This window comes from Metarhizium acridum (assembly GCF_019434415.1).
Source record: "Metarhizium acridum strain ARSEF 324 chromosome Unknown scaffold_1, whole genome shotgun sequence".
Lineage (NCBI taxonomy): Eukaryota > Fungi > Ascomycota > Sordariomycetes > Hypocreales > Clavicipitaceae > Metarhizium > Metarhizium acridum.
This window is the reverse complement of record NW_027094015.1, coordinates 5,415,065-5,437,685: the sequence shown is the minus strand read 5'-3', so window position 1 is coordinate 5,437,685 and position 22,621 is coordinate 5,415,065. Positions and strand designations below refer to the sequence as shown.

The 22,621-nt window shown below is 38.6% G+C and overlaps 3 protein-coding genes across 4 annotated transcripts; 2 read left to right on the top strand and 1 right to left on the bottom strand.

The window, feature by feature from the left end:
- Positions 1 to 1,411: 1,411 nt before the first annotated feature.
- J3458_022433 (uncharacterized protein) lies at positions 1,412 to 2,242 on the top strand. Its single transcript, XM_066123016.1, has one exon. It carries the CDS (start codon positions 1,474 to 1,476, stop codon positions 2,086 to 2,088), a length of 615 nt encoding a protein of 204 aa, XP_065978757.1. The 5' UTR covers positions 1,412 to 1,473; the 3' UTR covers positions 2,089 to 2,242.
- A 16,089-nt stretch (positions 2,243 to 18,331) lies between these two features.
- Positions 18,332 to 20,722, top strand: J3458_001705 (uncharacterized protein; the record flags this gene model as incomplete). The annotated part of the gene is made up of 3 exons (XM_007814173.2): positions 18,332 to 18,422; positions 18,483 to 18,654; positions 18,757 to 20,722. The coding sequence occupies 3 exons, from the start codon at positions 18,332 to 18,334 to the stop codon at positions 19,511 to 19,513; spliced, it is 1,020 nt and encodes a 339-aa protein (XP_007812364.2). The 3' UTR covers positions 19,514 to 20,722.
- RAD7_1 (UV-damaged DNA-binding protein rad7) lies at positions 18,954 to 22,526 on the bottom strand. 2 transcript variants are annotated; one of them, XM_066116870.1, is made up of 4 exons: positions 22,267 to 22,505; positions 22,122 to 22,193; positions 22,029 to 22,056; positions 18,954 to 21,976 (listed from the first exon to the last, which is right to left on the bottom strand). In XM_066116870.1, coding segments are annotated over exons 1-4 (1,851 nt in total). In that variant the 5' UTR covers positions 22,269 to 22,505; the 3' UTR covers positions 18,954 to 20,227. The 2 variants fall into 2 exon arrangements, with proteins under 2 accessions (XP_065978756.1, XP_065978755.1); XM_066116869.1 differs by having other exon boundaries at positions 18,954 to 22,193; positions 22,267 to 22,526.
- Between the last annotated feature and the right edge of the window lie 95 nt (positions 22,527 to 22,621).

Genomic DNA, 22,621 nt, shown 5'->3' with positions numbered 1-22,621 from the left:
AATATTTTAAGGCTTTAATTAAGAGTTTATTATTCTATAGAGTTTATAATACTTCGTGTACGTGTTATTTATATTCCTTAAGGGTATTTAAATAGATAAGGATATCGTTAAGGTATATAACTATAAATACTCCTAGTTATTTCCGTAAGATTATATCGATTATTCTTTAAAAGGTTACTAGTATATTAGTAAGCCTAAAAGGTATTACTAGATATTTGTAATATCCTTTACTAGTTTAAAATGCTATTATTTACTTATAGCCTTCTTTTATTCGTATAAGGTTATAGGCTCCTTTTAAGTTAAGTATAGTAAACTATTTAGCTTTTTTAACTTTATCTTTAATTTCCGTTATAAGCAGTAACGGGTATTAATTCTTAATTATAATCTTATTTAAGTGTTAGTAATTAATGTATAGTTATAGTTTCCCGTTCTTCTTTAATACCTATAAGATTAAGTATCCTACTAGGGACTCTAATAGTCTTATATATCCCTTCTATAACATGTCCTTTAAATACTCCTTAAGCGCCTTATCTTACTTAAGATTCTAAGAATAAATCTTATTAAACGTTAGTTTAATATTAGACTAGAGTTTAATCTCGTGGTTTTAGCGTAAATACTCTAGTAGTCTTATTTTTAGCTCTCCACTAAATAGCTTACTATACTTTAAGTATTCCTTAAAAATCTCCGTTATCTTAGCTTTAAGCTCTTTAGTAATTACGTATATTCCTAGAGGCCTATTATAGTCTAAATAAGGTGCCCTTTATAGGCCGCTCTTTACTTTATAACCGTATTCTAGTAAATCCTATTAAAGTTAATCGATTCTCTAATTAACTTGTAGATTACTCGCTTATAACTAGGGTATTCTTAATATAATATCGTGTTTTAAGATTACTATAATATCTAATATAACTTAGTGTTTCATGCCTTATTGTAACGGTGGCTTAGGTTCTAAGGCACAGTAGGTCTGTTTCTTAGGAAGTAAGTCAGGTTGAATGCTACAGAGTAGCTTTTTGAGCAGTATCCCAATAAGGCCGTTAAGAGTATAACTCTCAATAGTAAGACTATTGCTTAGATTGATCAATAGAGATCTAGACTATCTGACTATGGGAATACCTCCTCCTTAAGTACTCGTCTATCTCTCTATTGTAGTCCTGGATCGATTTGCTCGACCATCGATCTCTTCGAACCTTGATCGACTGGCTCGAGGTTCGGTCGGTTCGATCCTCCCTGGTCGATGTGTTCGAACATCGACCTCTTCGATCGCCTCTTGGGTCACGTGGCTGGTCACGTGCCCCTGCCTTCTTCTTGTGCCCACGGGTCGTGCCTGTCCTAGCCGGTGCGGTCCCGTCCCGTGTCTTGTGCAGTGTCGTTCGTAACATTATGCCCCTCCTCTGTTGGTCTTGTCCTCAAGGCCATCGAAACAGGCCGGCTTGAGTGTCGTGCGTTTTCTTCCTTCCATCATCATGTGCCATCATGTCGACTAACCGTGTCTCAAAACAGCGGTCTAAAGCTTCGTCTGCTTCTTCCCTTCGCCGGGATAACCTTCTTTCTGCGATAATCAACAATCCGTCTTTGTCCTTTATGAAGGCTTGCGCTCGCTGCGCCCGTATGGGACTTCCCCAATGTGAAGCCTCCGTTTCCGATTCGAGTCGTTGTGTGAAGTGTGTGGTGGACAAGCAAGGGAATTGTGATATTGCGGGGGTGACCCCTCAACAGCTTCGCAGCATCGCGGATCAACATTACAAGCTCGAGAGGGAGCTTGAAGAAGCTGAGGAGCGTGCCTTAGCCGAGAATCAAAAGGTCTTGCGTTTGCGGAAACAAAAGAAATTGTGGTTTGAGAAAATGATGCGTGCGGTTGCGCGTGGTATCGACAACGTCGAAGAGTTGGAACGTGTGGAACGTGAGGAAGCGGAACAGCTTCAAAAGACCACAGGGGTCCTTCCTACTCCTTCCGAGGATCTGGATCCTGTTTTGGTTCGTTCCTTGGATGCCGAATTCAGTATCGAGTCGTTGGACGGTGCTCAGGAGATTGATTGGGATGCGTTCCTTGGGAATGAAACTGTTCAAGCAACGTCGAGCAGTTCGTGAGGTTTCCGGCTGGTTCCCAGGTGTTTTCGGAGTTTGGATATCCCTTCCATTTAACGAGATAATGACGATTCTTTATGTTCCCTCGTGCTTTGAGTATTCGTTCGACTTCGTATTCGTTGGTATCTTCCGTTGTGATGTTGGTAGCGATTGTAGATTCATCTGGTGCTTTCTCTAGTAGCGATATATGAAATATGGGATGGATTCTCATTCCATCTGGTAATGATAGTTCGTAGTTGGTATTCGAGATTTTCCGTTTGATAAGGAATGGTCCGATCTTCTTCCAGTCGAGTTTGTCGCTGGGTCGCTTAGTTTTGATGTTTTTGCGAATGAGGTATACTTTATGTCCCTCCTCTAGGATTGGCGCTGGCAATCTCTTTCTGTCCGCGTAGTGTTTCATTCGGTTCTGCAAAAATATCCATTCCTGTTGCAAGTGTTTCTGTATTTCTGTCATGGTTGCTGCATGCGTTGTAGCTGCTGGCGCGTTCACATTCTGTGTCGCATGTGTCTCGATGATAGGGTCAAATCCGTAATTTGCCCTGAATGGTGACATCTTCATGTTGTCAATCTCAGAGCTATTGTAAGCCCATTGTGCTAGTGGTAGCCATTCTACCCAATCATTCTGTTGGTAGTTGACATAGCTTCGCAGATATTGTTCGAGTATTTGGTTCAAGATTTCTGTTTGCCCATCTGATTGTGGGTGGAATGCCGTTGATAAGCTTTGTTTGATCTTCATGGTCTCCATGAGGCATTTCCAAAAGTTTGAGGTGAACAATTTGTCGCGATCCGATATAAGTTTTGTCGGTAATCCGTGCTGTGCGATAACTGTTTTGAAGAACATATACGCCAAGTCCTTGGTGTTGCTCGATTCCTTGTATGGAATGTAGTAGGCGTATTTTGTGAGTTTGTCCACAATAACTAGGATGCTGTCGTAAGCTACTCCTGTCATGGGTTCTTTTGACTTCGGTAGTTTGACGATGAAGTCCATTGTAACAGTTTGCCATGCTCTTTCAGGTGGTGATATCGGTTGTAATTCTCCGTATGGTGCGTGTCGCGCTGATTTTGCTTTGTTGCACGTGTCGCATTTCTTGATGACTTCTTGTACCATTTTTCTGCTTTCTGGGAAGTCGTACGATCTTCTTAGCCTGCTGATCGTTTTCCCTACACCCTGATGTCCGTGTAGTGGGTGCTCGTGTATTTCCTTGACAAGCTGTTCTTGAAGTGTACTGGGAACATACTGCCGTTCATTGTACAAGAAGGTCTTGCCTTCCTTGGACAGATGCGTTTTCGTTTCCCAATTGTCCAGATAGCTGTCATTATTAATGCATGATGCGATCCGATGCATCCATGTTTCATCTGGCTTGACTTGCCAGGTCATGTTGATTTCTCGGGTGCCTAGCACAAGGTTCCCATCCTTGGTGGCGCGTAGCAAGGGTGCATTACTCACTTGCTCATCCGATTTCAAATCCTCTCTTCGGCTGAGCGCGTCGGCCCTTCCGTTTTCGGATCCTTTACGGTATATGATCTCGAAGTCATAATCCGTGAGGGTTTCATACCATCTGATCTGTCGTTTGTTCAGATCCTTTGTGGTCAAGAACGATGTGAGATTCTTGTGGTCAGTATAGACCTTGATTTGATGCTTTGCTCCTATGAGATAGTGTCTCCATTCTTTGAAGCACTCAATGATAGCCATGAGTTCTTTGTCGTGGATCCCATAATTGAGTTCGGGTCCGTGGAGTTTCTTCGAGAAGAATGCAACTGGGTGCAATCTTCCTTGATCATCTCGTTGTCCAAGCTGTCCGCCTAGTGCAAAGTCTGAGGCGTCCGTTTCAAGCTCATAAGTTTTGTCCTGATCAGGTGCTTTCAACACAGGTTCTGACGTAACTAAATCTTTCATCTTCTGGAATGCTGTGGCTTCTGGTTCGTTCCACTGGAAGCCGACTTCTTTCTTTGTTAGGTTTGTGAGAGGTCGTGAAATGTCTCCATATCCGCTCAAGAACTTGCGGTAGAAGTTCACGAATGCTGTGAATCCTCTGACTTCTTTTAGATTCTTTGGTGTAGGCCATTCCTTGATGGTTTTGATCTTATCCGGGCTCATTCGTATTTCTCCGTGTGTGAGCACGTACCCTAGAAAGTGCACAGTGTTCTGGTGGAACTGGCATTTCGAGGCTTCGACTAAGAGTTTGTTGTCCTGTAGAGTTTGTAGTACCTCATGTACATGTCGTTTGTGTTCCTCAAGGGTATCTGAATAGATGAGGATATCGTCGAGGTATACAACCACAAACACTCCTAGTTGTTTCCGTAAGATCGTATCGATCATTCTTTGAAAGGTTGCTGGTGCGTTGGTAAGCCCGAAAGGCATCACTAGATATTCGTAGTGTCCTCTGCTGGTTCGGAATGCTGTCATCCACTCGTGGCCTTCTTTCATCCGTATGAGGTTATATGCTCCTTTTAAGTCGAGTGTGGTGAACCATTTGGCTTTTCCAACTTTGTCTCTGATTTCCGTCATAAGCGGTAACGGGTATCGATTCTTGATTGTGATCTTATTCAAGTGTCGGTAATCGATGCATGGTCGTAGTTTCCCGTTCTTCTTTGGTACCCACAGGATTGGGTATCCTGCTGGGGACTCTGATGGTCGTATGTATCCCTTTTGTAGCATGTCCTCCAGATACTCCTTGAGCGCCTTGTCTTGCTCAGGGTTCTGAGGATAAATTTTGTTGAACGTTGGTTCAGTACCGGGCTGGAGTCTGATCTCGTGGTCCCAGCGTGAATGCTCCGGTAGTCCTGTTTCTAGCTCTCCGCTGAACAGCTTGCTGTACTGTGAGTATTCCTCGGGAATCTCCGTTGTCTCAGCTTTTGGCTCTCTGGCGATCACATATATTCCTAGAGGCCTGTCGTAGTCCGAATGAGGTGCCCTTCGTAGGCCGCTCTCTGCTTCGTAACCGCATCCTGGTAAATCCCATTGAAGTTGGCCGGTTCTCCAATTGACTCGTGGATTGCTCGCTCGCAACCAGGGTATCCCTAATATAACATCGTGTTTTGAGATCACTGTGATATCCAATGTAACCCGGTGTTTCGTGCCTTGTATGTCGACGAGAAGTTGCGCTACTTCCATGTCGACTACTCCTTGGCTATACTTCACCGCAGTTCCTTCCACAGTCGTGAGTCGGTAGGGCTCGTCTTTGGGTGTCCAAGGCAATCGTAATCTGTTGACGAGATTCGGCGAGATAAAATTTCCTTGTGCTCCGCTATCAATCATTGCCTGGATCCTTTGTCCCATTATAGTCATGTCGATCATGAGGTGTGCTGTGCTGCCGATGTTTGCAGTACATAGAGACCTGTCAGATCTCCGTCGAGGAATCGGTCTTAATTGCGACGACGGCTGTCGTTTCCCGATTTGTTGGTCCTGTCCTCATGTCGTTCTCTAGCGCGTTGTTCTAGGCGCTGTCGTCGGCGGTTGTCTTCCGACGCATTGTTGGAGCTTCCTTGGTGATCGCTTGATCTACCATCTGTGTTAATCGAACTCGGGCTAAGCGAGTTGCTCACAGTCACACAGTTCCCTTCCTCCTTGCATTGTGGGGTTATGGCTTGGGTAGTGTGTGCGTTATCCTTAGCACAGTATAACTTTCCGTTCAATATCTTTGAATCGGTTCGTCGTAATTTCGGTTGTATCGTAAGGGTTGTTCTCCTTCCCTTTCGTTCTCGTGGAAACCATCCGCTACCTTGCTTGCTGCTAAGGTGCGTGTAGCAATTGTCATCGTAACAGAAGGTCCAATTAAGGAGTCTGTGTTCGATTTCAGGTTCGTCTTTCTCAGTTGGATGATTCTCTTCTTCTTGGATCTGTTCCAGTGAAGGTTCACTTTTTGGTGAGGGTGTCCAGTGTTCCCAAAAGTCGTCGGGTACTGGTTGGGTTCCGAATTCCCAATCTTCATCCGAACTGATGTTGTTTGCTAACGTGGGGCTTCCTTCATTGCTTGCCACACTGAGATTTCGCGTGGGTAAGTCTTCTCGGTTTGCGGCATGGAGCTTCCTGCCTTCAGGAATTGGCTTCCATGGCTTTTTCGGGGCTCTGCATTTATTCGCAAAGTGTCCAGTCTTGCCACAATTGTAACAAGTCTTCCCCCTTTCCTTATTTGCGGCGTCAAGTTCCATAGGTCCGGCGTGGTACCCGTATGCTGTCGATGTTCGGCGTGGCTTGCTACTATTAGGTTTATTGAACCTAGCATATGTTCCGAATTTCCTGTGACTTTTTTCGTGACGTCGCTCGTATAGACGGTTGTCTGCCTTGATGACCATTTCGACGAAGTCGTCAAATAACTCAGGACGATCTTCTCGATAAATGTCATCCTTCACTTCTTCTTTGAGTCCTTGATAGAAGACTTCCATTTTGGGTTCGGTATTCCAGTTGAGTTTTGCTGCGATGCGTTTGAATTCCCTAGCGTAATGAGCTGCAGATCCGGTCTGCTTGAGTCGAGTAAGTTGTCGTGTAGCTTCCTTATGCTCATCGGGATTTCCAAATGCAGCGAGAAGTCGTTCTTCGAAGGTTTCGTAATCAGAGAAGATGTGGACAACTTCCGCTCCGGCTTCGGCACCGTGCTTAAGATGTGCGCGGAGGGTTGGCTCCCACCATTCCATTGCTTTCCCAGTCAAGAGGTTGCCAATGCAAAGAATCTGTGACTCAGGTGTCGTGTAGATTTTTTCGTTGACTCGTAGGTAAGCTTGGGCTTGTGTGAGAAAGTTCCTCACATCACCTTTGTAACCATCGTATGATTCAGGCTTGGGGAATTTTGGCATGTTGTTATTGTTGATAGAGGATGCAGGTGTGAGATTTTGAACTGCTGCAAGTTCCTCTTCTCGTGCCTCAAGTTTTTCGTAGAGATCATTCTGTCGGTCGAGAAGCTGTCGATTCTGCTTCTCGAGCTCGGTGATCTTGTCATGAAGGTACTTCATCATCTCCCCGGGGTTGGTGGTCTTTCCGCTTGAAGTAGACATCTTGGAAGTTGTTACTGCTCAAAGTTTCAAGGTAACTTACTGAACAGGATTGATCAAAATGTAACGGTGGCTTAGGTTCTAAGGCACAGTAGGTCTGTTTCTTAGGAAGTAAGTCAGGTTGAATGCTACAGAGTAGCTTTTTGAGCAGTATCCCAATAAGGCCGTTAAGAGTATAACTCTCAATAGTAAGACTATTGCTTAGATTGATCAATAGAGATCTAGACTATCTGACTATGGGAATACCTCCTCCTTAAGTACTCGTCTATCTCTCTATTGTAGTCCTGGATCGATTTGCTCGACCATCGATCTCTTCGAACCTTGATCGACTGGCTCGAGGTTCGGTCGGTTCGATCCTCCCTGGTCGATGTGTTCGAACATCGACCTCTTCGATCGCCTCTTGGGTCACGTGGCTGGTCACGTGCCCCTGCCTTCTTCTTGTGCCCACGGGTCGTGCCTGTCCTAGCCGGTGCGGTCCCGTCCCGTGTCTTGTGCAGTGTCGTTCGTAACACTTATATATTAACGAGAAGCTACGTAACTTTCATGTTAATTACTCCTTAGCTATACTTTACTATAGTTTCTTCTATAATTGTAAGTTAATAGGGCTTATCTTTAGGTATTTAAGGTAATTATAATTTATTAACGAGATTTAGCGAGATAAAATTTCCTTATACTCCGCTATTAATTATTACCTGAATCTTTTATCCTATTATAATTATATTAATTATAAGGTATATTATACTACTAATATTTATAGTATATAGAGACCTATTAGATCTCCGTTAAGGAATCGGTCTTAATTGTAATAATAACTATTATTTCCCGATTTATTATTCCTCTCCTCTTATTATTTAGCGCGTATCTCTAAGCGCTATTATTAGCGATTATCCTCTAACGTATTATTAGAGCTTTCTTAGTAATCGCTTAATCTACTATTTATATTAATCGAACTTAAGCTAAGCGAGTTACTTGTAGTTATATAGTTCCCTTTCTCCTTACATTATAGGGTTATAGCTTAGGTAGTGTGTGCGTTATTCTTAGTATAGTATAATTAGAGCTCTTACGAATATAGTAAATACAAGTGTATTGTGTATTGTATTTTGTATTGTATTGTATTTTCGTGTATTGTATTTAAATACATTACATTACATTAGTAAAATACCTATAAATGTATTTTAAGGAAAAAAGACCCTTGTTTTTTTAATTTAAAATTATAAGGCTAATTATAAGGGTTATAAGGAAAAATTTTATATCATTTAAAAGAGCTAAATCAGCTCTTGAAAATGCCCCACTTTTTACTATTATAAGTTACTACATTAAGAAGTTATAAGCAATTAAAAATTCGCCCCGCTTTACTTACTTTTTATTTTAAGACATAACTTTAAAGCTTAATATCTCGCTTAATATCCACATTTTAAGGTTAATTTTTAAAGATTTAAAATCACGTGATTTTTAGCTTTATTTTAATATATAATATGCTTATATAAGCATTTATTTATAATATTAAATATTTTATAGCCTTATAATACATTTATAGGTATTCTAATCTTGTAATGTATTGTAATATATTATATTACAATACAATACAATACAGTATAGTAAAAAATACAAAAAATACAATACATTTAGAGGTCTAAGTATAATTTTCCGTTTAATATCTTAGAATCGGTTTATCGTAATTTCGGTTGTATTATAAGGGTTATTCTCCTTCCCTTTTATTCTTATAGAAACTATCCGCTACCTTACTTACTACTAAGGTACGTGTAGTAATTATTATTATAATAAAAGGTCTAATTAAGGAGTTTATATTTAATTTTAAGTTCGTTTTTCTTAGTTAAATAATTCTCTTCTTCTTAAATCTATTCTAGTAAAGGTTTACTTTTTAGTAAGGGTGTCTAGTATTCCTAAAAGTCGTCAGGTATTAGTTGGGTTTTAAATTCCTAATCTTTATTTAAACTAATGTTATTTACTAACGTATAGTTTCCTTTATTACTTATTATACTAAGATTTCGCGTAGGTAAGTCTTTTTAATTTACGGTATAAAGCTTCTTACCTTTAGGGATTAGCTTTCATAGCTTTTTTGGGGCTTTACATTTATTTGTAAAGTATCTAGTCTTACTATAATTATAATAAGTCTTCCCCTTTTTCTTATTCGTAGCGTTAAGTTTTATAGGTCTAGCGTAGTACCCGTATACTATTAATATTTAGTGTGGCTTACTACTATTAGGTTTATTAAACCTAGCATATAATCCGAATTTCCTGTAACTTTTTTCGTAATATCACTCGTATAAACGGTTATTTGCCTTAATAACCATTTTAATAAAGTTATTAAATAACTTAGAATAATCTTCTTAATAAATGTTATTCTTCACTTCTTCTTTAAGTCCTTAATAGAAGACTTTTATTTTAGGTTTAGTATTCTAGTTAAGTTTTACTATAATACGTTTAAATTCCCTAGCGTAATAAGCTATAAATCTAGTTTACTTAAGTTAAGTAAGTTATTATATAGCTTTCTTATACTTATTAGAATTTCTAAATGTAGTAAGAAGTTATTCCTTAAAGGTTTTATAATTAAAGAAGATGTAAATAACTTTTACTCTAGCTTTAGCGCTATACTTAAGATATACGTGGAGGGTTAGCTCTTATTATTCTATTACTTTCCTAGTTAAGAGGTTACTAATATAAAGAATCTGTAACTTAAGTATTATATAGATTTTTTCGTTAACTTATAGGTAAGCTTAGGCTTATATAAGAAAGTTTCTTACATTACCCTTATAACTATCGTATAATTTAGGCTTAAGGAATTTTAATATATTATTATTATTAATAGAGAATACAAGTGTAAGATTTTAAACTACTATAAGTTTCTCTTCTTATACCTTAAGTTTTTCGTAGAGATTATTCTATTAGTTAAGAAGCTATTAATTCTACTTCTTAAGCTTAGTAATCTTATTATAAAGGTACTTTATTATCTCCTTAGGGTTAATAGTCTTTCCACTTAAAGTAAATATCTTAAAAGTTATTACTACTTAAAGTTTTAAGGTAACTTATTAAATAAAATTAATTAAAATGTAACGGTAGCTTAGGTTTTAAGGCATAGTAGGTTTATTTCTTAGAAAGTAAGTTAGGTTAAATGCTACGAAGTAGCTTTTAAGTAGTATTAAAATAAGGTTATTAAGAGTATAACTCTTAATAGTAAAACTATTACTTAGATTAATTAATAAAGAACTAGACTATCTAATTATAGAAATACTTTCTTCTTAAGTATTCGTTTATCTCTCTATTATAGTTCTAAATTAATTGGCTCAACTATTAATCCCTTTAAACCTTAATTAACTAGCTTAAAGTTTAGTCGGTTTAATCCTCCCTAGTTAATATATTAAAATATTAACCTCTTCAATTACCTCTTAGGTCACGTAGCTAGTCACGTGCCCCTACCTTCTTCTTGTAACACGGGTCGTGCCTGTCCTAGCCGGTGCGGTCCCGTCCCGTGTCTTGTGCAGTGTCGTTCGTAACATTAAGAGAGAATAAGAGAACTTTTAGATTCTCAAACGCTAGAGAAATAAGCTCTAATAAACGCAGGCCTATCCTAATCTTTATAGTTAATACTACTATTATAGGAAATAATATTAGATAAATTTAAGAGGTTAAGGCCGATAATATAGTTACACTTAAAGAGACTAGATAAGGCTTTCTATAGGCTAGAGCTAAGTCCGTTACCTTAAATAAATCTATTACTACCCGTTTTAATTTTAACTATTATACTTCCTGCTAAGGTATCTCCGCCTATAAAGGAAATATAAATAAAGAAGGCGCCTCCTTTTAAACGCAGGTTAAAACTAGAAAAGATTAGAGTAATAGAGAAATACTAGGTTCTAGCTTTTAATCTAGGAAAATAAATAAGGGATACTAGGTTTAGTATTAGTATTCTATAACTTCTTTAGCTAGCTCTTATCTTATAGTAGTAAATAACACACTTAATATAGTGTTATAAGAAGCTAAAGAGCGACTTAGCTAAGGCTATTATAAATAGCCTTATTACACCCTTCTAGGATATTATTAAACCAGAACACCTATTTAAAGCACTTGTAGTATTAGGCTATTTTAATCTTATAGCTTATAATAACGTAGCTAAGCTAAAGGGGTAAGTTACATTAATACTAGGATATATTATTACCTATTTAAAAGGGTATTAGTCTAGTTCTATTCTAGTAAATAAAGGATTAAGTATAGAACTAATAAGTTATCGTTTTATAATAAAGTATAATCTCCTATTAGTATAACTAAGGGAAAAGAAACCTATTCGTATAGCAAATAATACAGAATACTTTATTATAGCCTATACCTATATTAATACGGTAGTAAGAGAAATCCTAGCTTTAGTAAAGTTCTATATTATAGAAGCTTAATAGAATTAGAAAGTGCTTTTAAAAAAGACTTAGCTACATTAAATATACGTAGTAGAGTACCATGTAAAAGAGAAATTAACTATTATTAGAGTAAAAGGTTAAACTTAAATAATACCGCTTTACCTATATCTAAATATATTTGTCTAAACACATTTAGAGTAATTACTAATAAGAATAAACCCTAATAAGAACGTGGAGTTTATAGAGAATAATTATAAGATTATTAAAGAAGTGAAGAAGATTCTTAAAGGACTAAACGGAGAAGTTTATAAACGTATAGAGGAAATAAAGTTAGGAAACTTAAAGTTAAAAAAATAACTACTATAAGTAGTTATACTAGTAATTATTTATAGGAATTACTTAAACTTAGTAATTATAAATTAAACGCGAATCAATTAGAACTAAACTTAAAATAAAGACTACTAAAATAGAATGTTACTTAATATAACCTAAATAACTTTTACGATTCCTACGATTAAACGGTAAAGATTAAATAGTTACGATCTATAGATAGAATAAAGTTACGAGCTTTAATTCTTTAGGACTTAAACCCTTATAAGTTATTATTAAATAATTATTAGGTAAAAATAAAATTAGCTTTATATTACCCTTAAACTTATACCGTAAAACCTATTAATACTACCTGAAATATTATCTAGGGATAAGTAACCTAACGTTTAACTATATGAAACTAAAGACTATCTAATGCTAGAGTTTATTATTGCTTAAATGCTCGTAAAACGGAGAATAAATAGACTATAATTTCTTTATAATTAAATAAGGTGGAATTACCTTATAATAATTCCTTAGGGAAAGAATACTACGACTTTAATAGTAATAAAACTAGAAAGAATTATATAGTAACTTAAATAACGCTAATTAAATTAAAATAAGAGAAGAATAATGTTACGAACCAAGGGTACCTGAAGCAGTTGGCCGGCGTCATGGGCCGCCAGCATGCAGACAAGAATGGGGCCCGACGGGATCGCAGGTCACGTGAGGGGATCAGATGGGATCAGTCTGATCCAACTCAATGGATCAGAGGGGATCAACCTGATCCAGCACGGGGGATCAGATGGGATCTATCTGATCCAGGACTACAATAGAGAGATAGACGAGTACTTAAGGAGGAGGTATTCCCATAGTCAGATAGTCTAGATCTCTATTGATCAATCTAAGCAATAGTTTTACTATTGAGAGTTATACTCTTAACGGCCTTATTGTGATACTGCTCAAAAGCTACTCTGTAGCATTCAACCTGACTTACTTCCTAAGAAACAGACCTACTGTGCCTTAGAACCTAAGCCACCGTTACAAATAAGAACGGTAAGAGAGACTTAAATAAATCTTATAATAATAAGGGAACGTTATTAGATCTATTAAATATATTTATAAATGTTTTAAGCGTAAGAGAGTTAAACGAACTAATTAAAGATATATCGCGATATTTAGGTTAGTAGATTTGTATAGGAAAACCAAAAATTAAGGGGGACCCCTTACTAGAGTAAAATCCCTATACAAATCTAATATTACTATTCCTAGGGAAAGGTAAACGGGATAGCCCTCTTTATTTTTTAACCTTAAACGAATTTCGTGTAAAGGGCTAGATTAATTAATAGTAAGACGCACCCGAATATAGTAAAGCTTTAATTTATATAGGAAATACGAAATCTAAGGTCTACCCCTTAGAAAAGAAAAACCCTATATAAATACGAATTTCTTAGACTTACTAAAAGGTACTAAGTCTAGTAGCCTTTATTCTAGGGACTTAAAGAAATTTATTACAGCTTATAACTCTAACTTTCATTTAAATATAGCAAAATATAGCTAGGCTTTAATTTATATAAGAAATCTAGAATTTAAGGTTTACCCCTTTAAAAAGTAAAAACCCTATATAAATAGCGAAAATCTTCGGTTATCTCTAGAAGTAGGGGCTAGAACTCTCTATTTTAAAGGCTTACCCCTAAATATAATACACTATTTAAATTAAAATAATCTATTACCGCGCTTTTATTTTAGTTACTTAGAATATACACGAATATAAAGCGAGTCTCCTATATTATTAGCATCTTAAGGGAATAGTTTATACTAGGCGTTACCGTAAAAAGCGTTATCTAGAAGTTATTACTCTTATAACCTTAAAGTTATAAAGAAGCGTGGGAACTAAGCGCTAATTAGTACTCTAAAGAAAGGTAAGGCGGATATAAACACGCTAGAACGTGACCTTACCTTAATTTATATAGGAAAACCGGATTTAAAGGCCTACCCCTTACGATTCTAAAATCTATATATAAATCGTTTATTAACTATATAGCCTTATAAAACCGTGGTTTTATAGTTTAAGAATTCTTATATTACACTTAGGGATCTAGTAGAAGATAATAATTAACGCATTATAATTATAAGGCTATATTACACCTATAAAGATTATTTTATTATTAATATTAAAGGTATTTATATAATAAACTTATTATAATACTATATTCCTTTAATTTCTAGGGTACTCCCTAGAAAGTGCAAATAATATTAGTATAGCGACTTATACTAAGAATTTTCACGTAAGGTTTTTCTTACTATAAAGTAAGCTAGGATTATTTAGAGAGGGAACTCTTCTTAGGTTACACTAACCTTATTCGTAGATAAGCTAGGCTTAAAGAAATTTCAGGTAGTATATAACTATCGCGATATTAATAGTAAAACTATTAAACCTAAATATCCCTACTATAATATAAAAGCAGATTTAAACTTGGTATATTATAGGTACTCTACTATTTTCTCTTAAGCTAATACCTTAAATAGGTTCTAAGCTATTAAGATTAACCTAATAAATAAATATAAGATAGCTTTTACTAAGCTAAATGAAATGTTTTAATATAATAATATACCTTAAAGCTTAATAGAATTACTAGCTATTTACGTTAGGTTTAGGAATACAGCGTTTAGACACTTATTCTTTAAAGATAGAATAGAATTAAAGTTAATCTTAGGGTATATAAAAGATATTTACACTTTATTTTTTATTTACGTTAATAATTATTACTTAGAATTAGAAACGTGAGAAAACTACTTTAACTTTTTATAAAAGAGGTATTTTCTAAGAGTAATATAAGCTCTTATTAGGCTTAATAGACGTAAAATAAAGCTTTTCGCCTTAAGCGTAGATTATATAGGTTATTCCCTAAAGAAAGGAAGAATTTAACTAGCACGTAAATATAGGAACCGGTTTACCTTAATAGCAGAACATTTCTAATAAAGACTACTATAATTATAGGATAAAATTCTAGTGCTTATTTACTTAACTCTATTTTTAAGGAAGTTTATTCTAGGTTAAGCTAATTTAATTTCCACTATTAAAGAAGTGTTTTTCTATAAAGTTCTAAAAACTATAAAGATAAAAAGGGAATTAATATAATGTTAAGAGGTTTCTAGAGACAACCTAACTTAAATACTAGAGGCTTAAAACGCGCTCTTAAAAATTTACGATAGCATTTAAATAAATGTAATATTTAGAGCGCATTTAGGGTCTTAATTTTATATAGCGATAAACGCCTTAAATATAGGCATAAAAGGAGTCTTATTTTAAATAAAGAATACTAAACCTAGTACTTTAGTGTTAAATAATAACTTCTTAAAGGTTAAAATTATTATATAGCTTTTCTATAAGCTAATAAATACGGAAAAAAGATATACTATACCTAAGAAAAAGATATATGTAATTATAGTGGGATTAAAGGAAATATAATAGCTGGTAAAGGGTTTACTATTCCCTCTAAAGGTGTATACGAATTATAAAGGTATTATTAACTTAATAGTAAATCTAGCGAAAGTGTATAGGAAAGTAACTTAATAGATTAATATACTATAGGAGTTAAACGTGGAATATATCTATTAAGCTAACACTATAAAGATTATAAAGATTGCTAATAGAATATTAAGAATACTAAATAGCCTAAGATTAGAACCCCTATTAGTAAAGAGGAGAATAAAAGTGAAAGTTACTCCTATAATAATAGATTAACTAATTTAAATTTTAATAAATGTAAACACTAAAGAATTAATTCTACCTAAAGAAAGCCCTCTAAACAAAGATACGATATAAGAACTAGCACGTAAACTTAAAAGATAGTTTAAATTATAATAGTATAAAGAAGTGTTAACTATTATTATTTATAAACATTAAACTATTCCTATTAAACGAAGGAAACTTATTAAGCGTTACTCTTTAAAATATAAAATTATTAGCTAAACACTCTATTATTTAAAGCAAGACGAATCTCTAGTAAAATACACTCTTATAAAGAATATACTAATAAGAATCTAGTAAGCTTATAATACTTTAGAATATTTTAGGCCAGAAATTACCATGTAAAAACTACGAGAGAGATTCTTTTAACTAGACTAATTAGGAGACGTAGAAACCTATTATTATTCTTACCTAGTATACTAATAAACTAGGAGACGCTTACTAAAAGCTAATTCTAAGACAATTACTATTTTAAAACTATAGGACTTAATAGCTATAAATTATCTAGGTTCTATTACGCTTATAGCTTAAAATAGGAACGCTTATATATTAATAATAGTAGATTATATAACTTGGTTTACTATAGCTTAGTCCTATAGTAAAGCTATTAAAAGCGTAATTACTAAGACTTAGAATAAGTGCTAGAGATTAATTATAGGATAGCTAAGGAAAATCTATTATAATAACGAATTCTACTTTAAGAATTTAAACTTAAAAGTAATATCTTAGAAACACGAAACGAAGATCACGTTTAAACTAGTATCTTATTTATCTATTATAAGACTCGCTAAATGGAATATACGCTTAATTAAGAACTAACTAATAAAGTGGGCTATAAAGAGAGAAGGTGTATTATTAGAATCATAGAATTAAATATTACTAACTATTATAGTAAACCTTAATAATAGATATATATTTATTATAGAAGCTAGCCTAGTAATAGTAATATTAGGATTTAAACTATACTCGTAATACGAGGGAGTAAAAGACCTAATTTAAGATAAAGAAATATTACTAGAGGAAGAGTTAATATGAGAGACTAATTTAATACGAATTAATTCCTAGGAGAAGAGAAGAAAACATGTTTACACTTAAAAAATTAAAGCTACTACTAATAAGAGCTTACAAAATATCCCACGATTATTTCGCGTAAATAATTTAGTCTAGGAGAAACTAAATAAGAAGAATAAACTAAAAGGGAAGTTTTATAAGATATAGGGAAATCTTTTACGAGTAATTATAGTAGTATCTTTAATATCCTATAAAATTAAATTAATAAAGGGAGGTTTACTATAAAAAGTTTATATAAATAACTTAAAATAATTTATCCTATAATTAGAACAATTAAAGCTATTAAGGTTTAATTATTAGAATTTAACTAATTAAAACCTAGGATAAATAAAGCTTAAAAGGGAATAATATATAATAAATTTTAAAAGAGAGCTTAGTATAGTATTAAGGTTAACACTAGTTTTCCTCCCCCCTAGCCTATTAGGGAGAAAAGTGGACTCAGTTACGTTACATGGTGGAAAGAGGGGTAATACTACTAGGAACACTTTAGGTAGAAATGAGGAAGAAGAACAGCAATTAATACAACTAATGCCATAAATTATCATACAGAGGTTTGTTTACTGTTGAAGCGAAATATAACTACATGAGTGCATTCTTTTTCTCTCGATATCAAGCGTCAATACCGGGTATTAACCGGCTTATTCTTATGCTCTCCTGGGCCACCCTGCTCAAGTCCTTGTGTGTCTCATTTTCAAACAGCATGACCCAAGCCGACCGTACCGTACCTGCCCTGCTTCATATTGCAATATCGCTAACCCCACATCTCCCCGTTCCCAGCTCAGCCACACCCACTCCATGTCGCCCTTGATGGCCCCATAAAATTCCATGTCCCTGTCCGCTTGTCATCCCTGGTTGCATGTTTGCCCCAGAAAAGAAGGGCCATAATCCTCGTCTAATGGCTACTACCTTGGTGGTGTGCCTTCAGTTTTCCAGCCCGGGCTTTTCCCATTTACTCAACATGAGCTTGTACGCTGATGCCAAGAAAGGCTGGCGGCAACCAGGAGGGTTGCTCCAGTCCCCATAAACCTCCCTCAACAGGTCGGGTCGTAACACGGCATCGCTGGCGCCTTCAAATGTTTACTATCCCAAGTCTGCTTCTGGCCTCCATTGCTGATGGACCGCAGAGCGCTGGCACGGGAAACGGACCGACTAGCCATTTAGAGCTCCATATCCCGGCCAAGGCCTATCGTGGCATGGCATCTATTCCTGTCTGGGAATTGTTGCCGTTCGCTTTCTTCTGAACGGTGTGAATCACTTGCATACAATGGAGAGACGGAGACTGGGGTCGGCAAATCATCTGGTGTTTGATGCCTCTCCGCAAGGAAGTACCTAACATAGTGCTGAGAGAGGGGCGTGAAGTGTCACCTCGCTCTTCCCCTATGCATGCCCAGCGCGGGGAAATGGACATGGAGAGCCGTGAAGAGCCGTGAAGCTAGAGACGTTGTGCAACTGCTGATGCAGAACACCCAAGCGGTGAACGTCGGCTGCGGGATTTGGATGGATTATACAACGTCTCCGCCATGGCCAAACGACGACGGCTATGCTAGGTACCCGCCAGCTGAACTTGTGACTGAGAATTGATCGTGAAGGGGGATGGTGAGGAGTATAAGACCATCATGTTTTCCACAAACATTATGACTTCTGTGGCAAAAGAAAGGAGAGTAGCCTCATCTTTACTGTTTATCGCACCCGCAAGTGCCTTCTTGGGCAGCTTCTTGTCGAAAGTGCCGTCTTGTTTTAACTCATGTACAACATGTTGTTGAGTATGGTTCTTGGTTTTGCTGCCATTGTTGCTGCGAAACCAATTGCCACAGACGATTATGCGACAAGTCTTGAGACCAGAGGTTTGTTCATGGCTCAAATCTATCAAGACTCTTGGCTTTGACTTACACAATATTTCCTAGAGGGGAATGTTCAGGTCTCCGAAACGGATCTTACCAACATGAAGTTTTACTCTCAGCACTCTGCCGCTGCATACTGCAATTACAATACGGCTGTTGGAAAGCCCATTGTGTGTAAAGACACGACATGTCCTCTTGTCATGCAGAACAGGCCCGTCGTGATGGCGTCCATGGTGTAAGTCCCCGTGTACACAGTCCACACACCTCCTATTAGTCGTTGCGTTTTCCACATGTCCTCAAATACCGCTATGAAGTGCCTATCCTGACATAATCCTAGTGGCAGGTTTACCGGGATCGGCGCCTACGTAGCCGTTGACTCTATCCGCAAGGAGGTCATCTTTTCTATCCGTGGCAGCAATAACATTCGCAACTACATCACCGACGTCATCTTTGCCTGGCGCAACTGCGACCTCGCACCCCAGTGCAAACTCCACACCGGTTTCGCTGAGGCCTGGGACGAGATCAAGGACGCTGCTACTACAGCTATCAAGTCTGCTCGCGAGAAGAACCCCGGCTATAAGGTTGTGGTTACTGGACACTCCCTGGGAGGCGCTGTCGCAATCATTAGCGCAGCCTACCTCCGCCGTGACGGTATCCCAATTGATTTATATACATACGGAGCCCCCCGCGTGGGTAATGATAAGTTTGCAAATTGGTTCTCCAGTCAGCAGGTCGGACAGTGGCGGGTCACCCACGAGAACGACCCTGTTCCCCGTCTTCCTCCCATCTTCACCGGCTATCGGCATGTCACCCCGGAGTACTGGCTGTCTGGCGGGGATGCCTTCCAGACAGTCTACGAGCTCTCCGAAATCCGTGTCTGCAAGGGCATTGCCAATATCAAGTGTAATGCTAGCCGCTTCATCACCGACATCCTTGCCCATCTGTACTACCTCGGCTACACCGGTGGCTGCTCCTCCTTCCCATTGAGTCTGAGAGATGGCCAGCAGGAGGATCCTTTGCCTCAGGATCTCAAGGACCGTCTTACCGCTTGGAGTCGGAAGGACCAGCAGTTTGTTGAGGATAATGAGATCTAAAAAGTCATGTGCCATCCTTCATTACCTACCGACGCAAACTGGGGGATCCGCAATCGATGCCGTACGAAATACGGGGTCATGGTATCCACCATGCATGTGGCTCTATGCAGTATCTTGTCTGTGGATATTAATTAAAGCCTCAAAGTATGCCAAGGACAGAAAGAATCCGACATCAGTGTTTTGTTCCGGGTAAGCCAGGCGAGCGTGAACCGAGAAGTCTCCTCGTCGTTTACTGCTTTGTGTGGAGACGATACACTCTTATCACCCAAAAATACACCGCCAGGCCAAAAGTGAAGCTCCGCGATTGAGGGTGGATATTTTGGCACATATTATGTCTGGTGCGACAACTCTACTCCCTACTTCACTAGGTACATTTTCCCTTGACGCCTGCCCTCTTTGAGGGTTCATTTTTACCATTATATCTGTACATGTTGTATTCTTCTTGTTACATATTGAGAGTAATATTTGGGAGATGTGTTACAGTATAGCGTATAGCGATTGCATTTATAGCATGAATCTAGCATGGTGGCTTAGAGGGCCTTTCTTATTTTACAAAAGAAATCCAGACAAAGAAAGTGATAGACGGGCGGTGGATACATTGACCTCTGTAACCATATGCTTTCTATCAACTCCATACCATTACCACCACACTGAACTCACTTGCAGCATTGTCACATAAACTTCGTGATGCAGGGCGTATTGTTGACAAAAACCTCAGTCCATGCCCTCCGTTATCATCCCCTGAGCATTCGGCACACCCACGAGGATTACCCCGCGTGGGACTTTGACCTCCTTGACCTTCATGCATCCGAAGACATTCACCTCCTTGATCTTGGGGCATGCCCTGAAAATACAGCCCAATATAAAATCAGTCAACTCCTCGCAGAAGCTGATTTCTAGCGTCTTCAACTCGGGGTAAATTGAAGTCCCCGAAAAAACCTCCTCAAATGCTTGTTTCGTAATATGCCTGCAAGCATGAACGTTTAAATCCTCTAGACTCTTACCAGAGTGTGCCATCAGGGCTTTGAAACCTTCACTACAAAGACCGACATTATTGTGGTTTGTACGCGGGTGACTAGCATCGATGTATCGGCATTTTTGAAGATCTATAAACTGAAGAGGTGGATTTTTCCAGTTTGTGAACAAGTTCGCGAAGCCTTCGTCAGTCATTTTTTCACTGTCGGTGATGCGAAGCTTGGCCAGAGAGTGGCAGTGTTGATGAATAGTTTGAAGGACAGTGTCATCAGCATCAGGGATGATTTTGAGGGAGAGCGTCTTTAGATTGTGGCCGATTTTGGAAACCGCAGCATTGATGGCTCCGGGTGAGGGACGATTTTGAAGTTGCAGGCCGATGTGCTCGAGAGAAGAGAGGTTTCCTATTGCTTCAACACCTTTATCAGTGACTTTTTGGTTATTCTCTATCTTGAGACGCAGCAAATTGGGGCAATGTTTTTCCATTGTAGCAATTGTATCGTCGCCAAAGTGCTTGTCCGTATAGTAAACCTGAACACCTTTGAGAGTTTGGCCTTTGGTGCTAAAGAACTCGTGCCACTTCTGTTCGCTGAGAAGATTTGCACCGTGTAGATAGAAGCTCTCTAGGACAATATCACGAGACAGGAGATAGTCCATGACTCCATCTTTGAACTGGATGGCCGACCGTGCTTTGAATCGACGCAGATTGGGAGAAACCTGGAAGATGCTGATATAGTCTTGGTCACCGAGTCTCGCCCCGTCATAGATATGTATCGTCTCTGTCGTGGGTTGTGCAAACAGAGGTAGCGTTTCAGTGCGCAATAATCGTCTCTTGGAAAAAATCCGGGCGATCTTGTCAATCAGATGCTCAGGCAAATCTCCCAAACTGTCGGCCATGTCGACGTTTTTAGCCAGGGTTTGCACGCACAGGGTAGCTAGACTCTTTGTGCCAACGTCACCGTCGAGAATTCGACTTTGAATGCTTCGTCGGGAACCAATTCCACCAGTCTGCTTTCTCGGCTTCTTCTTCGGCTTGGCACCCTGGCGTTCCTTTGCCACCTCCCTCCCGCATGGCGCGCAGAGGAGACCGCCATCCGGGCCTGCCACGGAATAGGGTGTGACGGTAAACCGCTTCTCACATATTGCACAATTTTCCATTTGGCCGGGGAGGGGCGCATGGCGCGACTCGAAGATAGCGCGAGCAATTTCGTCATCATCGCCGGAATCGTCAGCGTGCTTCTTGCGCTTCTTGAAAGCTTTGCTGGCCTTGATCTTCTCAATGGCCTTCTCCTGGTCCCTCTTGCGTTTTGACTTTTGGATTCCAGTTTCATTGCGACTGGCCCGCTGCCTGCTACCAGCGGCACTTGACTCTGCAACGGCAACTTCGACCTCTTCAGTCGACTGTTCTCCGTTTTGACGAGCCTGCGCTGCAGCTTGCTGGCGTCGCAACTCTGCATCATCTCGGATTTGCCGAGCGGAAATGTTGTGACTCTGCGACGGTATGAGTGGGGGTTCGTTTTGATACAAAAGATAAAGTACTTACAGCGAGGAAATCCGTCAAGGCAGACTGACTGTGTTGGCTGGGTTAGCCCTAGGGAGGAAAGTGGCAAGGAAGTACAGGCAGAAATGGTCTTACGGTCCGGTGATATTGCGTGTTGGCCTTGGAGTTTCACCATTGGCTTGGTTTTGTGTTTGACTCCGGCGAGCCCTGTACACTCGTGTCAATTTTTGATGCTCGTCATATCAGCCGTTTGCGATACAACGGGTTCGCTTTGACTTACATGGTGGATGAAGCTCGAGAAAAGCAAGCTCTTTGAAGGCTCTCCGTAGAGGGCGAAGCTTGCCGAGTGTGTTGTAAAGGAGGTCGAGATACACGTGGTAATGGACCAGACTGCACTGCCAGACCATGCGGGTGGCAAGTTTACGACATACCAGCTCTGAGACCGACCTGCATCGCACGCTATGTCCGTCTGTTCAAATCGCCCTTCGTCTTCCCAGTGCCAATTGGAACGTGCCTCTGTGCATTCGCGCAGCTAACACGGTGTCAGGTGAGTGGCGTCCAACATTAATTGAAAACATCTGGCACTGTGAGCAATGCACAGACTTGTTAGAAGCGCGCAGAGCGCAACATGATTA

Coding starts and splice junctions, on each gene's coding strand:
- RAD7_1 (XM_066116870.1), bottom strand. Junction 22,057..22,121: donor ACACGCAATATCACCGGACC/GTAAGACCATTT, acceptor CAGCCAACACAG/TCAGTCTGCCTTGACGGATT. Junction 21,977..22,028: donor CCTTGACGGATTTCCTCGCT/GTAAGTACTTTA, acceptor ATACCGTCGCAG/AGTCACAACATTTCCGCTCG.
- J3458_022433 (XM_066123016.1), top strand. CDS start 1,474: ATGTCGACTAACCGTGTCTCAAAACAGCGGTCTAAAGCTTCGTCTGCT.